This window comes from Peromyscus leucopus, chromosome 6 (assembly GCF_004664715.2).
Source record: "Peromyscus leucopus breed LL Stock chromosome 6, UCI_PerLeu_2.1, whole genome shotgun sequence".
Taxonomy (NCBI): domain Eukaryota; kingdom Metazoa; phylum Chordata; class Mammalia; order Rodentia; family Cricetidae; genus Peromyscus; species Peromyscus leucopus.
The window spans coordinates 4,505,440-4,520,428 of NC_051068.1; the positions used below are offsets into that span (position 1 = coordinate 4,505,440).

General features: G+C 35.8%; 1 protein-coding gene across 3 annotated transcripts in view; it reads right to left on the reverse strand.

Annotated features, from left to right (window-relative positions):
* Naaladl2 (N-acetylated alpha-linked acidic dipeptidase like 2) overlaps positions 1-14,989 on the reverse strand; it is a 1,293,636-nt gene that overhangs the window by 558,164 nt on the left and 720,483 nt on the right. For all 3 annotated transcript variants that reach the window (XM_037207283.1, XM_037207282.1, XM_028875806.2), the window contains one exon: positions 10,589-10,708. In XM_037207283.1, coding sequence (XP_037063178.1) covers positions 10,589-10,708 — 120 coding nt within the window. The remainder of the gene's footprint in view (positions 1-10,588; positions 10,709-14,989) is intronic.

Consider the following 14,989-nt stretch of genomic DNA (forward strand, 5'->3'; position numbering starts at 1 on the left):
TTTCTTTTCTTTTTTCTTCTCTCTCTCTCCCCCCTTCTCTCATTTTTGGACTAGTATTATTTAGCATTGCCTTAGGTTCCTCAGTTATCTAGTCTCAGGTTCTTGGCCACCCAAGCTGTTCCTGGTTTGGGTCCCATTTGTGGAGTAGGCCTTAAGTCAATCATTTATGGGTTGGTTACCCCCATAAGATTTTTGCCACAATTGCTCTAACATATCTTGCAGGTAGTACACCATTGTAGATAAAGGGTTTGGGCTTGGTGTCTATGTTTCACTTTTGATAGCACACAGAGTACCTTCCTGTACTAAAGATGTTTGAACACAGGGGTGAAGAATGCTCTCTGTAGTCATCAGCTCAATATCACTATGTTCAATGAATTGTATAAGTGTTGTCTTCAACAATAGGCCTTGCTGTCAGTTTGTCTTGGCAACAACCTAGATTGTATGGGTATTCCTGTGGGACCCTTTTGGGCAACAATTCAATTAGATGTAGCCCATTCCCATTACTGGAAGCCTCTTTTGGTGACAAGGGTTGGCCAGTTTGGACTCTGTCTCTTTAATTATTTGGTGATTTCATTTAGAAATAAGTGTATATTTTAGCAAGCTTCTACTGTATTAGATTTCCATACTATTTCTCAAGTGACCCTTTTAGATTTCTCTCCCCATATTCTATCCCACAATCCCCTTGGTCCTTCCATTCCATTCCCCTATCATACACAACTATCCATTTAATTTCCCTTTCCTAATGAGATCTATCTGTTTTCTCTAGTCCCTTACTATATACCTACCCTGTGTGGTTCTATGGATTGTAGCTTAGTTATCATTGACTTAACAGTTAATAGTCATATATAAGTGAATATATACCATATTTCTTTCTGGATCTGAGATACCTCACTCAGGAATTTTTTCTAGTTTCATCCATTTGCCTGCAAATTTCATTATGTCATTTTGTTTAATGGCTGAATAATACTCCATTGTGTAAATGTACCACATTTTCTTTATCTGTTTTCCATTGAGGAACAACTAGGTTGTTTGCCATTTCTGGCTATTGTGAATAGAGCAGCAATGAACAAGATTGAGCAAGTGTCTTTGTGGTAGAATAAAGCATTCTTTGGCTATATGCCCAAGAGTGATATAGCTGGACCTTGAGGTAGAACGATTCCAGCTTCCTGAGGAACTACCCACTGATTTACATAGTAGCTGTTCAAGTTTGCACTCAGCAGCAATGTATGAGTGCTCCTTTATTCCACATCCTCAACAGGATGAGCTGCCACTTGTCTTGTTGACCTTGGCCATTCTGACTGATGTAAGACAGAATCTCAATGTAGTTTTGATTTGCATTTCCCAGATGGATAAGGATGTTGAACATTTATTTACGTGTTTCACAGTTATGTTTCCTCTGTTACATATTTAGATCTATACCCCATTTTTCTAAATTGGGTTATTGTTTTCTTTTTGTCTAGTTTCTTGAGTTCTTTAGTTATTTTGAACATTAGCCCTTTCTTAGATGTGTAGTTGGTAAAAATCTTTTCCCATTCCATAGGCTACTGCTTTTTTAAATGATGTTGTCCTATGATATGCAAAATCTTATCAGTTTCATGAAGTCCCCCATTTATTAGTGCTGGATTTCAGTGTTTGTGCTATTGGTGTTCTGCTCAGGAAATTGTCTCCTGTGCCAAAGAGTTGAAGCCTGTTCCCCACTTTCTCTTCTATCAGGTTCAGTGGATCTAGTTTTATGTTGAGGTCTTTTATACATTTTGAGTTGAGTTCTGTGCAGGATAATAAGTATGGATCTCTTTGAATCCTTCCACATGTGGCCATCATGTTTAATCAGCACCGTTTGTTGAAGATGTTGTCTTTTTCCAGTGTGAATTTCTGGCTTCTTTGTTAAATGTCAGGTTTTCATGGGTATAAAGATTTACATCTGGGTCTTCAATTTGATTTCCTTGATCAACTTGTTAATTTTTGTGCCAATGCTATTTTATTATTTATGATCTTTTATTACTAGAGGCTGCTGTTACCTCCAGCAGTTGTTTTATTATGCAAAGTTATTTTAGCTATCCTGTTATTTTTCTTTTTCCTTTTTCTCTTTCTTTCTTTGTTTTGTGTGTGTTTTTATATGAAGCCCAGAATTGTCCTTTCAAGGTCTATGAAGAATTGTGTTGGAATTTTTATGGGGATTGCATTTAACCTATAAATTGCTTTTTATAGAATGGTCATTTTTATTATGTTAAACCTACTGATGCATGCACATGGGAGACCTTTCCATCTTCTAATATCTTCTTTGATGTCTTTCTTCAGTGACTTGAAGATTTTGCCATTCAAGTCTTTCCCTTGCTTTGTAAGAGTTATCCCAAAAGATTTTATATTATTTAATGCTATCATGAAATGTATCATTTCCCTAATTTATTTCTTGTACCATTTGTCATTTGTATATAGGGAGGTTACTGACTTTTGTGAGTAAATTTAGTATCCAACTACTTTGCTATAAGTCTTTGTCAGCTGTAGGAGTTTTCTAGTGTAAATTTTTGGGTCACTCGTGTTTGCCATCATATCTTTTGCACATAAATATACTTCAACTTCTTCCTTTTCAATTTGTATCCCTTTAATCTATTTCAGTTGTCTTAGTGCTCTAGCTATGACTTCAAGTACTATATTGAATAGGTATGGAAAGAGTAGACAACCTTGTTCATAATAATAATATGAATAACATTTGGCCAGAGGTTTATTATTAGCACAACCTTAGTTGAGACTACCTGTATAACTATGGTGCAGACTGTAACATGGGGAGCAGCTAGACTGTTTTCCAAGGTGCCATAATGAGTGAGCAATAGGAACACTGTTTGCCATAATTTGCACCATGCAATATTTTCTACTAGACAATTTTAAACAAATTCCCCATTGAACACAGGGTAAATAGGGAAGATGAATTACACTGTGAAGCCCTAAAACATTTTAAAAATTTGCCAACCAGACATGAGAAGGATAGGAAAGTCTAAAATATGAAAGAGGGGGGAGTATTCCCATAATGTATTCTCTAGGTTAATGATTCCAAATGTTTAGGCTACTTTTTATGTTTTAGAATTTTTTTGAAATAGTGATAGTTTAGGGATTAATTAGGAAAGAATGTCTATTTCCTCTTCTTCCTCTTTTCTTTCCCTCCTCCCTAACTAGTTCATTCTCTCCCCCCTCTGTCTCTGTCTCTGTCTGTCTCTGACTGTCTGTCTCTCTCTGTCTCTGTCTGTCTCTCTGTCTGTCTGTCTCTCTCTCTGTGTCTCTCTCCATTCCCCTTCTATTCTCCCTCCATTTCTTCTCTATCCCTCATTCCATTTCCTCCTGTTTATTTGTCCTCTTTCTCTTTTGTGTTCATTTTTTTAAGTGTACACAGCAACATTTAATTGGGAGAAATCAAAATTTCCATCCCTTTATGCTACAAAATAAATATGAATACTTGGAGATGATTGTTCTCAGTATCCCACAATAAGAGGTATCAAAACAAAAAAAAAATCCTCTTATGATGTTACTTGTTATAATTTGATAGTTTTTGAATGGTTCAATATCTAATAAAAATTAAATAAATCAAAGATATAATTAAGCTAATATCTATGTGATTAGATAAAGATAAACATAGGCATGGCTTCTAATTATCTAGTTATCTCTAGACAAAATATGAAGCTTTGTGGATACAGTTGCATTTAGTTCCAAGCCACAAGAAACACTTAAATATTTGGAAAGTAATGTGAAATATTCAAATATATGTATTTCTTCTAAATTCACTTACTTTAACTGCTTTAAAAAATTTTTTCCAATTGAACTTTTTTTTATTGATTCTTTATGTATTTCACATCATGCATGTTGATCCCATTCATCTCCTTGCCCCTTTCCATCCACCCTCTTCCCTTCAACCTACCATATCCTCCAGGATAAAAACAAAATAAATTTTAAAAAATAGAAGAGGAAAAAAAGAAGAAAGAAAAGGAAAATCTCATCCTGGAAGCTGTTGTGTGACACAGTGAGTCACATGGTATACCCTTAAGTTCATCTATCATTACTTATGAGTGTTCATTGCAATGAGTCATTGGTCTAGGACAAGGCCTCTGGTTTCTGCTGCACTATCAATACAGGACCCTCACTGGATCTCTGCTTGGATAGACTGTTGTTGTTCTGTGTCATGGAGATCCTACAACTTTGAATCAGCAGGACCTACCCACTCATATGCTCCAACAGGTCATAGATGGAGTAGATGATGGGATGGGCCAACTCATAGCCCTAGTTCTGGGTCAGGAGGGTTGCTGGGTTGGTCACCTGCTAACTCTCCCTTGTTCTTACCACCATGGTGAGCTCTCTGGACCAGTTCTCCTCCTCTCATGCTCTTAGGTTGGCTTGCCCACACCACCAGGGCCAGCTCTACTGTGTTGCCCAGGGAATGGTAACAGAGACCACTCTGCAGAGTGCTGCAGCTGGTGAAAGGCAGGGCTAGCTCTCCTGCTCTCCCACCTGCCACAGGCCACGAGGGGTTAGAGAAAGTGCTTCTCTCCCTTGCTCATGCCACCATAGGACAGATGAAGGGCAAGGCCAGACCACATTTTCTAAGACAAATGAAAGCATTCTGGAGTCTTATAATTACAAATTATGGAGGCACAGGTCTCTTATAATTACTTCTGAGAACTGGGTGTGAAGTGCTCCATTAAATTATTCAGTGAACAAAGTACATCTTTTCTAAGTAGCAAGATAATGTTTGCCTTTTATTTTTCTTCATTAAATACTAGCAAAAATTGCTTTGAGGTAAAACAGAAGCAAGTGTGTCTTCAAATTTAGAATCACCCTAACTTCAGCAGTGACACCATTTAAATAAACTTTGTCCAAAATTATTCTAAAGTTGCCATTCAAACTGTTTGTGCTCTCTGTAACAGGGAAAGATGGTATTTTGAAAGTTTCCATAGGAAAATGTGGTTCTTTCCTTTCAAAACTTGTCAGCCTCACTGCCACAATGCACATAAAGCTTACGGTGCTCATAGCTGCATACTCCTCACCTATCAGAAGTAGTTAGAAGGAACAACAATGTCACTGATCAGAGAGACCTTAGAGGCCCCCAAAGCAATTTGGGTTCTCATCATCCTTCTTGGTTATTCTCAGAACTAAATAAGATTCTGGCGGGCAGTGGTGGCGCACGCCTTTAATCCCAGCACTCAGGAGGCAGAGGCAGGTGGATCTCTGTGAGTTCGAGGCCAGCCTGGGCTACTAAGTGAGTTCCAGGAAAGGCACAAAGCTACACAGAGAAACCCTGTCTCGAAAAATAAAATAAAATAAAATAAAATAAGCCAAAAAAAAAAAAACCAAACAAACAAACAAAAAAAAAAAAAAAAAACTAAATAAGATCTTGATGGTGAAGACACCACACACCTTGGTTTCACGAAATAGAAAAACCAGGCTGGAACTTAATTAGCAATCTAATGTCTGCCTCCTAACTTTCATAATAACAAAATTGCTAAGACAGTTGATGGGAAAGAAATGTCATCAATGATTTCAACCAGTTGTGAATTCTGCAAACAACACCAATTTGTCAGGCAGCATCTAGATATTTGTGTAATAGTGGCAAGAAATTATGAAAGTAACCAATTGATTTTAGGCTCACTTCACAGGAGGGACAAAATGCCCAGAACTGTAAATATATTCAAACACTCATGGGAAGGAAGGTTATGGGGAACTTAATTCTGTTTTTAATAGGCATAGCATCAAATGACCTTGTAAATACACTCTTATACCTAGACAACACTTAACAAGACCTTCTCCTCCAAGGCTAAGGGAACACTGTGAAGAGGAGGCAGAAAGAAGGAGAGAGCTAAAAAATACAGAAGTATACGGTGAAATGCCATCTTCTGAGCAATATACAGCCATAGGAATCAGGAATTCTCAACAACTAAAGATGCCTACACTAGGTCTGTACAAGAATGGTTCCACAAACAGGCAGCAATGGATGAGGAGAGGCCCAGAGTGCCTGACTCTTCACCGCTGCAAAATTTGATACTGCTGAATTTGGGGAAAGGAGCCCTTCTCAGGTTCCAGTGGATAGTCCAAATAAAGTAGTCATGCAAACGGCAATGGTTAAACTAAATGGATCAGACAACAAAACCAAACATCATGAATCTAGGAAAAGTATAGGCAGTGAGGAGGAGAAGTTGACAAGGGAGATAAAAAGAAGATTGTAGAGGGATTAACCAGAATGTATTATATGTACACATAAAATTTTCTTTTTTATTATTATATTTTATACTATTTAAAAATTTTAAAATTTAATATATTTTGATCATTTTCTTCCCCTCTCCCAAGTTCTTCCAGATCTGCTCCCTCTCCCTACCAACCCAACTTTAAGTTCTTTTCAAAAATGCAAGCAAAAATCTGATAGAACAACAAAATACACGCCCCCGAAAAAACCGCTAAACTCTAACCAAATAACACAGAAAAACTGTGGAGTCCGTTACATGTTGGTCAACTACTTCAGCTGAACATGAGGTCTGTCCTCCAGTGGCTGATCTATCCAGTGCTACTTTATTTGAGAAAACTGATTTTCCTCTCCCAGCAGGTGTAACATTTTCCTGAGTGGCTGGGTTTTCATTCATTCTTTCATTCATGTTTTTAAAAGTACAACAAAATAAAATATAATAAAATACAGCAAAGACTATCATATCTGATTGGACAAGACAAACCAACTGGAAGAAAAGAGCCCAAGAAAATGTACACACTAAACTAAATCCAATAAAACACTAAACTGAAAGTCATAATATATACACAGAGGACCTGCTACAGACCCATGAAGGCCCTGTGCATGCTGCTTCAAGTGTCCGTGAGTTCACATGAGTTTTGTTCATATTGATGTAGAGGCCTTGTTTCCTTGGTGTCCTCTAACCCCTCTGGCTCTTACACTCTTTATGAATTAATTTAAATTTTCAAAAATCTTAGGAAATTAAATAAGATTTACTTTTCAGTCTTTGTCCAATGTACCACTTATTTTTGCTACTTAACAAGTAAATACATCCATATTTTGATTTGGGGAAATAGAATGAGAAATTAAGTGAATATTCTCCCATTTTGATGATCCTGTAACACATGAAGTGGCCTGTTTGGGTCCTGTGCAGTTATGCGTTCATGAATTCAATGGCCATTTCATGGTTGGAAGCAGCATTTCAGAAGCTGCCCCTCATCTTCGTCTCCTACATTCTTTCCACCCCTCTTCTGCTAATTCCCTGAGCCTTAGGACTGAGGAAGGTTGGTAGCTCATTTGCTTTTGAGAACGATTATCATGTGGCTTAAACAAAGGCTTCTGAGAAAAATGATATCTGGGATAAATTAAACAATATATACCTCACAAACATACAAAAAACAACAAATAGTACACGCATGCTTCATGGAAATGAATTTTCAAAATGTAGTGTTTGTCAGGATTTTTAGATACCTAACTAGAATATTTCCTAATGATCTTCCACTTGTCTTGAAGATGTGAAAACCATAGACTTCACTGACTATTGTAGATATAGATGGCTGGTGATTTGTAAGCAATATTCCTCATTTACTCTGTATGTTTGTATCTCAAAAGGAAAGTCTTTTATGCAACACACACTGATCATGAATCTTACAGCAATGTATTGGCATCATGGTATAGAAAGATGGATCATATGATTTTCATTTTTCCTATTGTATAGCATGGTTTATCAGATAGATAAAATAGTTCATTTTTAGGAATCTAAAAAAAAGTTAGGATACTTAAATCTTTAAAATTTTCAATTTAAGTTTAAAATGCATATAATGAGAATAAAACATTTTAATAACTCACTCTATGACAGTGATAGAAACATGACCTACACTTTTCCATTTGTAAGAATAGCAGTAGGATTTGTAAATTTCAAGTGTAGTTTTACTGTGCTGAAATGACATAGTTAAATAATTATGTGTTTACTTATAATTTATTCTGTATATTATTTTCTCCTCAATGTGAAGGCTATTGTGTTAGGACCTAGACTATAGTGGAAACTCTGTCCATTCTAACTTATTTAATTTTAGATGTTATAGAGTATACACCATTTATTTATTACTGCAGATAGTGAAAATGTACACAAGAAGAAGTAAAATGCTTTATACTATTTTATTTAAAAAATGTTTCATAGTGGAATTCATTTTAGCGAGTTGAGAATTTATGAAGATCTCAGGTCACATACTGCCTCTGAGAGCACTCTGACTTTTTGAAGATTGATCAAAGCAAATCTTAGACAAAGCTTATAGTATCAAAGAACTACCCCATACCAAATAGACTGTTAGTCCATTTTCTAAGCTTCAGACTTAAAAAGCAGGCACAGATATGCTCTAGAGAATTAGTTGACTGGGCATAGAAAAGACTTACCCATCCATGAGCCATACAAACTACCCACCTGACAGGGTCACTGGTCCTCTATGAGAACAGCAAAGGCTCTTCACCACGGAGCCACTGCTCCAGACTCTTAATTTGAAATTTTAAAGGCATTTTCTCTTTTAAAATACACAGTCATTGTATAACATGTAGACTCAGGCAAGTGTAAAGATGGGGATGTCATCAATTACTAAAGTTAACCTAAGTCACATTTAATAATTGGTACAATGAACACATTAGACACACACACACATCAACTGTGTAACTCTGGTTTCCTCTTCCATTTAAAGTACTCATTTGGTTCACCTCTACAAATATGGAGTCATTTTCAGCATTGGGTTACATGTATGTACTACTGTTAATATTTTGGGTTTTTTTTTTTCCTTTTATTTTATTTTACAATACCATTCAGTTCTACATATCAGCCACGGATTCCCTTGTTCTCCCCCCTCCTGCTCCCCTCTTCCCCCCATCCCATCCCCCATTCCCACCTCCTCCAGGGCAAAGCCTCCCCACTCCCCAGGACTGAGATCGACCTGGTAGATTCAGTCCAGGCAGGTTCAGTCCCCTCCTCCCAGACTGAGCCAAGCGACCCTGCATAAGCCCCAGGTTTCAAACAGCCAACTCATGCAATGAGCACAGGACCCGGTCCCACTGCCTAGATGCCTCCCAAACAGATCACGCCAATCAACAGTCTCACCTATTCAGAGGGCCGATCCAGTTGGGGGCCCCTCAGCCTTTGGTTCATAGTTCATAGTTTCCATTCGTTTGGCTATTTGTCCCCGTGCTTTATCCAACCTTGGTTTCAACAATTCTCACTCATATAAACCCTCCTCTTTCTTGCTAATTAGACTCCCGGAGCTCCACCCAGGGCCTAGCCGTGGATCTCTGCATCCAGATTCCTCAGTCCTTGCTATTTTGTTATTTTTTTTTTGTCCATGACTATATTTATTATCTTTTTTCTCCAAATAGAATACATTGATTGAGCGTGATTTCTGTAACTATATGTGACTGTTTAAAAGTATTTACTGCATTTCAAAAGATTATTGAGCACAAAATAATATCATTGTCCTTTTGATCTTTAAAACTATGTCACAACTATAAATGATCTAACATTGATTTAAGTAATCCTTGAAAGATAATGAAAAATATGTACAGAGAGTTCTCCTTCCTTCCTTCTTTTTCTTCCTTCTTTTCCTCTTTTCTTTTTTTTTTTTTAAACAGGGTCTTACTTTGAAGCATTGGCTGACCTGGAGCTATGCAGTGAGCCAAGTAGACCAGGATAGTCTAAACTCAGAGAGATTAACCTGATTTTGCCACCTGAGTGCTGAGACTAAAGGAATGTGCCATCATCATCCAACAGTTCTGGAAATATTTTTTGGAGATTGGGGATTATAAAAACCCTTAAAAATTGGATAAGAAAAAGTTCAAAGTGTCTTCAGAACAAGGGGCTTCCTGTGAAATAACCACAATGACCATTCTTTCTAAACAGAAATAGAAAATGAAATAATAACCTGCAGCACTGGATAATGATTGTGCTAAATCCTTATCCAGCATTTAGTTTGAATTGCTTTAATTATATAGATGTACCTAATGGATAAGTGTTAATAAACTTCAATTTAAATAAAAAATAAATAAAAATTCTACATCTCCTTTTAATATTATATTTTAATTGGAGTCCCAAGTGCGGGCAGTCATGTGAAGTTACAGAATTTACAAAATTAATCACAGAAGAATATAAGTCAGTTAGAGTCTGATCAAAGAAGATGGATGCACATGTAAATCAGCCAACTTTGAGCACAGATTGGAAGTTTCATATATGTCATGAGAAGATGTAGCCCCAGTTCTCTTCAGCATTTAGATGTGGACCTTTATAGACTGGGAGCTCACAGACTCCCCAGTCCCCAAGTTAGTGCATCTCCTCATTTAAGGAACACAGGCATCAATTTCTTTTCTATCAAGATATTAATTTATTCTAATTTGGAAATGATACTTCTTATAATTCTCTCTCTCATACACCGGAGCATGTGCATCACACACACACACGCACGCACGCACGCACGCACGCACGCACGCGCGCACAAGCACACATATGCACTCTCTCCATATATATAACTTCAAAAGCCTCTACCTTAAACAGCAATAAAAACTTCATTTACTCTATCACCAAATAAGAGCTTTTGTACTAACCTTATACAGCAGTGGTAATTTTCCTAATTTCAGGAATGCAATTTGATTTGTTGTATTTTTAAATTTTGTGATCCTTTTTAAATCATCTGCAGTTCCATAACTCACGTCGATGACATCAGCCTGAAAGAAAAGAAAATATAAAGAAAAATAAAACCTTATAGTGGAGAATGATGTCAGTTACCCAGTTGTTTATAGTGATTCAAATCTTCAAAGGCAACCTATGCTGTCCTAACTTTAAATCTCTAATTGACCAGTTACAATGTTGCCTCTTTACACAAAAATGAAGCTTTGCTGCCTTTTCCCTTCTATGAGTTGAAAACCATCAGATTGGGTTTTCTAGATTCATGTTTCATGAGTCATTTTACAAACATCAGAGGATTAATTTTTTAGGATCAATAAGAATCATAATAATCATACCAATCTCAGGGTTGCAAGTTTAACAAGTCATTATTTTTATTATTATTATTATTATTATTATTATTATTATTATTATTATTATCAAGTACAAAGTCCTCAATGAATAATCGTGCACAAATTGCTCACATGACCAGATATCATTGACAATTGTTATGTCATCCACCACAAATCTGGCTTTTTTGTAACTTTTGTTATTAAAATAATTGTTGTTGCGGGTTCTAAGGTTTATGTATTACAAAATGTATTCTTTCAAGTTACAGCTTGCAATAGGGATGATGAAGAAAGGAGTGAGTGGAAGAGGATGGAGAAATGGGGAGGGGAAATTCAGCTAAATCTAAGGACTTCATCTGGCAGTACACAACCAGTCTCCCTAGATGATACCTTTGAGCAAAGGATTCTGTTTCAAGAACTCATACGTGCTACACACAGTCAAGAAGCAGAAATCAGTGGACACATGCCATTCCTCCATTCCATTTTTCATACAACAAAATCTATGATCCAAGCCAGGCAATGGTGTTACTCCCAGTTGGCAGCTCTTCTCACTGCAGTTAATGTTGACAATATAGCCTCCCACAGGCATGGCCAAGTCCATCTAGCCACTAGGTAATTTTGGATTCTGTCAAGCTGACAATTAACATTAACCATAACTTTTAGCTATCACATTTGTCAACACCTTCAAAACTTTGCTAACACATCAAGGCCCATTTCAGACCTTACCCATCAGATGGATTGCATTTCACTCTTACTCAATATAAACTGTTACTAGTTTTACTTTCAAATAATTTGTGTCTGCCACTGTTAAGGACCTCCTTGCCTCGTCCCTGTGGTGTGTGTGCACGTGTGTGAGTGTATGTGCCTGCACTAGTGTGAGTATATGTGTGTGAGTATGCATGTATGCATGCATATGTGCATGCATGTGGGCTTGCATAGTTTCAGTTTTTACTACTGTGAACCTTCTTGTTGAGGGCACATTGCACATTATTTTCCCAATTATTCATCATGCATTGTCAGTTGCTGAGGCTTGTACTTAATTATGCAATATAGGAAAAGCTAAGTTATACTTTCAAGTGAATTTGTCAAGAGACCTAATTGTTAAAACACTTCTGTCAGAATTGGTTTTCACTATAATTTCCTTCCTATTAAAATACAATTAAGTAAGTGCTTTTAATATATTTTTTGAGTTTACTAATACCATTACCATATAAATAACAGTATTTCTATGATCTTAAAAACCTGGTTAAATAAATGATCATATATTATTAGTGAATGCACTGCAAAAAGAAGGAAAATTATATTTTTCACCCCAAATTAGTAAGCTATACACTAATTATTTGAGATTCAGTGGCAGAATCTACAAATAGACTATTACTCTTTTGGTCACATTAATGAACATATTTGTCATATTTAGAAATGGTTGAGGGAAAACTTTACAGCTTTGGATGGACAAAAGCCAGTGGTAGATTTGTGTGTGTGTGTGTGTGTGTGTGTGTGTGTGTGTGACAACTACAAAAATATCAATCATGAAAAAAGTATTACATTACTAGATATTCTCAATAGCTTACATAACCTATCAAAAGTACAATCAGTTTTTCACTTCACCTCATGTAAAATACACATCAATAGACCAAAGAATTTTGGCATAGAAGAGATTTTATCCTCACAATAATGTTCCTCAGCACAGAAAAAAACTATACAAATTTGTTTTAATTTATGTGCAATAATTTCAATATTTACATTAGCCTTAGTTTTCTGATGACTTGAGAGAGAGAGAGAGAGAGAGAGAGAGAGAGAGAGAGAGAGAGAGAGAGAACACATTCTTGATCTTTTAAAACCTTTAAACCTTTCTCATGAGAAACATAAAAACAGGTCGCCACCCCTATACATTACTTTAACCCTAACATTTTTTCAGAAACCATGTCCAAAATTGAAGACTGAATTTAACATGTGAATGTTTTGTTCAAAGCAGACAACCTAATCTATAGCCACGTTCTAGAAGATATTTCTTATGAGCTCTGAAGTGCTCATCTTTTAAGATGTATGCCACGGGAAGAATAAAGTTAGTTAGAAGAGAAACCAACATCACTGAAGAGGAGCAGACAGATTATAAGAGTTTAGGGCCATGAGTCCAGCTGCTATACAGTATCTTCCAGGTGAAAACGGGATGTTGCACCCATGAAATCTAAACAATATGGCTACCTAAGCAAAACCTATACAATCACACCAGTCAACCTGCTAGTGCCGTAGTGGAATTTTCACAAGGCTCTACCCTTAGATGAAGAAATACAGTATATTTATTTTATTATTTTGAAGACTATGATGTGGTGTGTGTGTGTGTGTGTGTGTGTGTGTGTGTGTGTGTGTGTGTGTCTATGTAAGCATGCATTGTTATGGAGCATTTGCAGAGGTCATAGGATAACTTACTGCAGGACTTGCTTTATTCTTTCCACTAGTGTGAATTTTAGGGATTGTACTCAGCCTTGCTGCAAGTACTTCTTCTATGTTTGAACACTGTAGCTTGTTCAAAACTCTCTATCTTATTAATGACAGGTTTTTTTTGTTTGAAACGGGGAATGTATCATGATCAATTAATTGAAATAAAATAAAATACTATCAATTATATAGAATGAGAATAAATATGAAATGTATACTTTTTCTACAAACAAAATATAGAGGTAAAAATATTTTGGATCAAAATTTTTAACAGATGTAACAATAATAATTTTCTGTTACAATAATTTCTTTGACATTGATAATCCTATTGTTTTTATGATGATATTCCCACAGATTTTTTTAGTGGAAATTTTAATTTTTAGAACATAATCTGTAGCTACTTAATGAAATGTTAAAGAGAAATGAAGGTATATTTCATTTAATTAAAAACAAGAACATTATAGCAACCAAAATATTTAAAATTTATCTATGTTAAACATTAAATATACAGCTCAAATATCCACAAAACAAATGTAAACAGGGAGCAGTATTTGAAACAAGATAGCTAATTTTCTAATTTTTATTCTGCTTTATGCTCTTAAAGTAAATAATCACACTAGTTAGAAACAAATATTGAATCCCTATTAAAGTTAGCATGGTCCTAAAGTTAATTGGTATAAAAATTAAAATTCTATAGAAATTTATAAAATTCTGGTAGAATTATTTATGCCAGATGTCTATATTAAAATCCATTAAAAATGACAGAACTATATAGTTTATTTTTTTAAAAAGTTAGATTTCTGATGGGCTTCCATTCTTGTTGATATAAAAACCATACAACAGAATAGTATGGATTTCGAATGAAACATATCTATTGATAAATACACATGCTGATAAGGATGATTAAGAATTCATCAATCATGTAGTGGCCATGGTCATTCTATTCTCTTTAGAATACAGTTTGCCAAAGTAACAAAACAAGAGAATGTATAAATGGAGTGTGGGTGTGTAAACAGAATAGTAGATGGTGGAAGCAGTTACCACAACTCATAGGACAATATGGAGAGGAGAGAGACATTGGCATTTGTAATTCATGGAATGAATTGAAAAGATTCCTTATGAGTAGAACCAAGAAAAATTGGTTCATCATCACATAAACCTTTCCTCAGTTATAGAAAAATTTAGCACCACCACAACCCCTGCCCTAAAAGTTATTTCTATTGCACATTCTGTATGGTTACACTCTCCCAAACATTGTATAATTATTACCTTCTAAAGCCTTAGTGAGATTACAAAGAGGCAGATTCCTGGCCTTATCATCATTTTATACCCAAGGAAATTGAAACATAGAATTAGTGACAACAAGAGACTGGATCAACACAAAACCCCCACCTCTGTATTTGATCCAACTAAGTAGAAATTGGAAATTTGAGTTTTACGTTTTTGCGTCTTTCTCCTAACATCATTGGCAATGAGGATTTTAATGGTATCCCCAAATTAGGTTCTATCAGAGATACGAGGTTTTGCCAAGTTTTAGTCATACCTATTCACAGA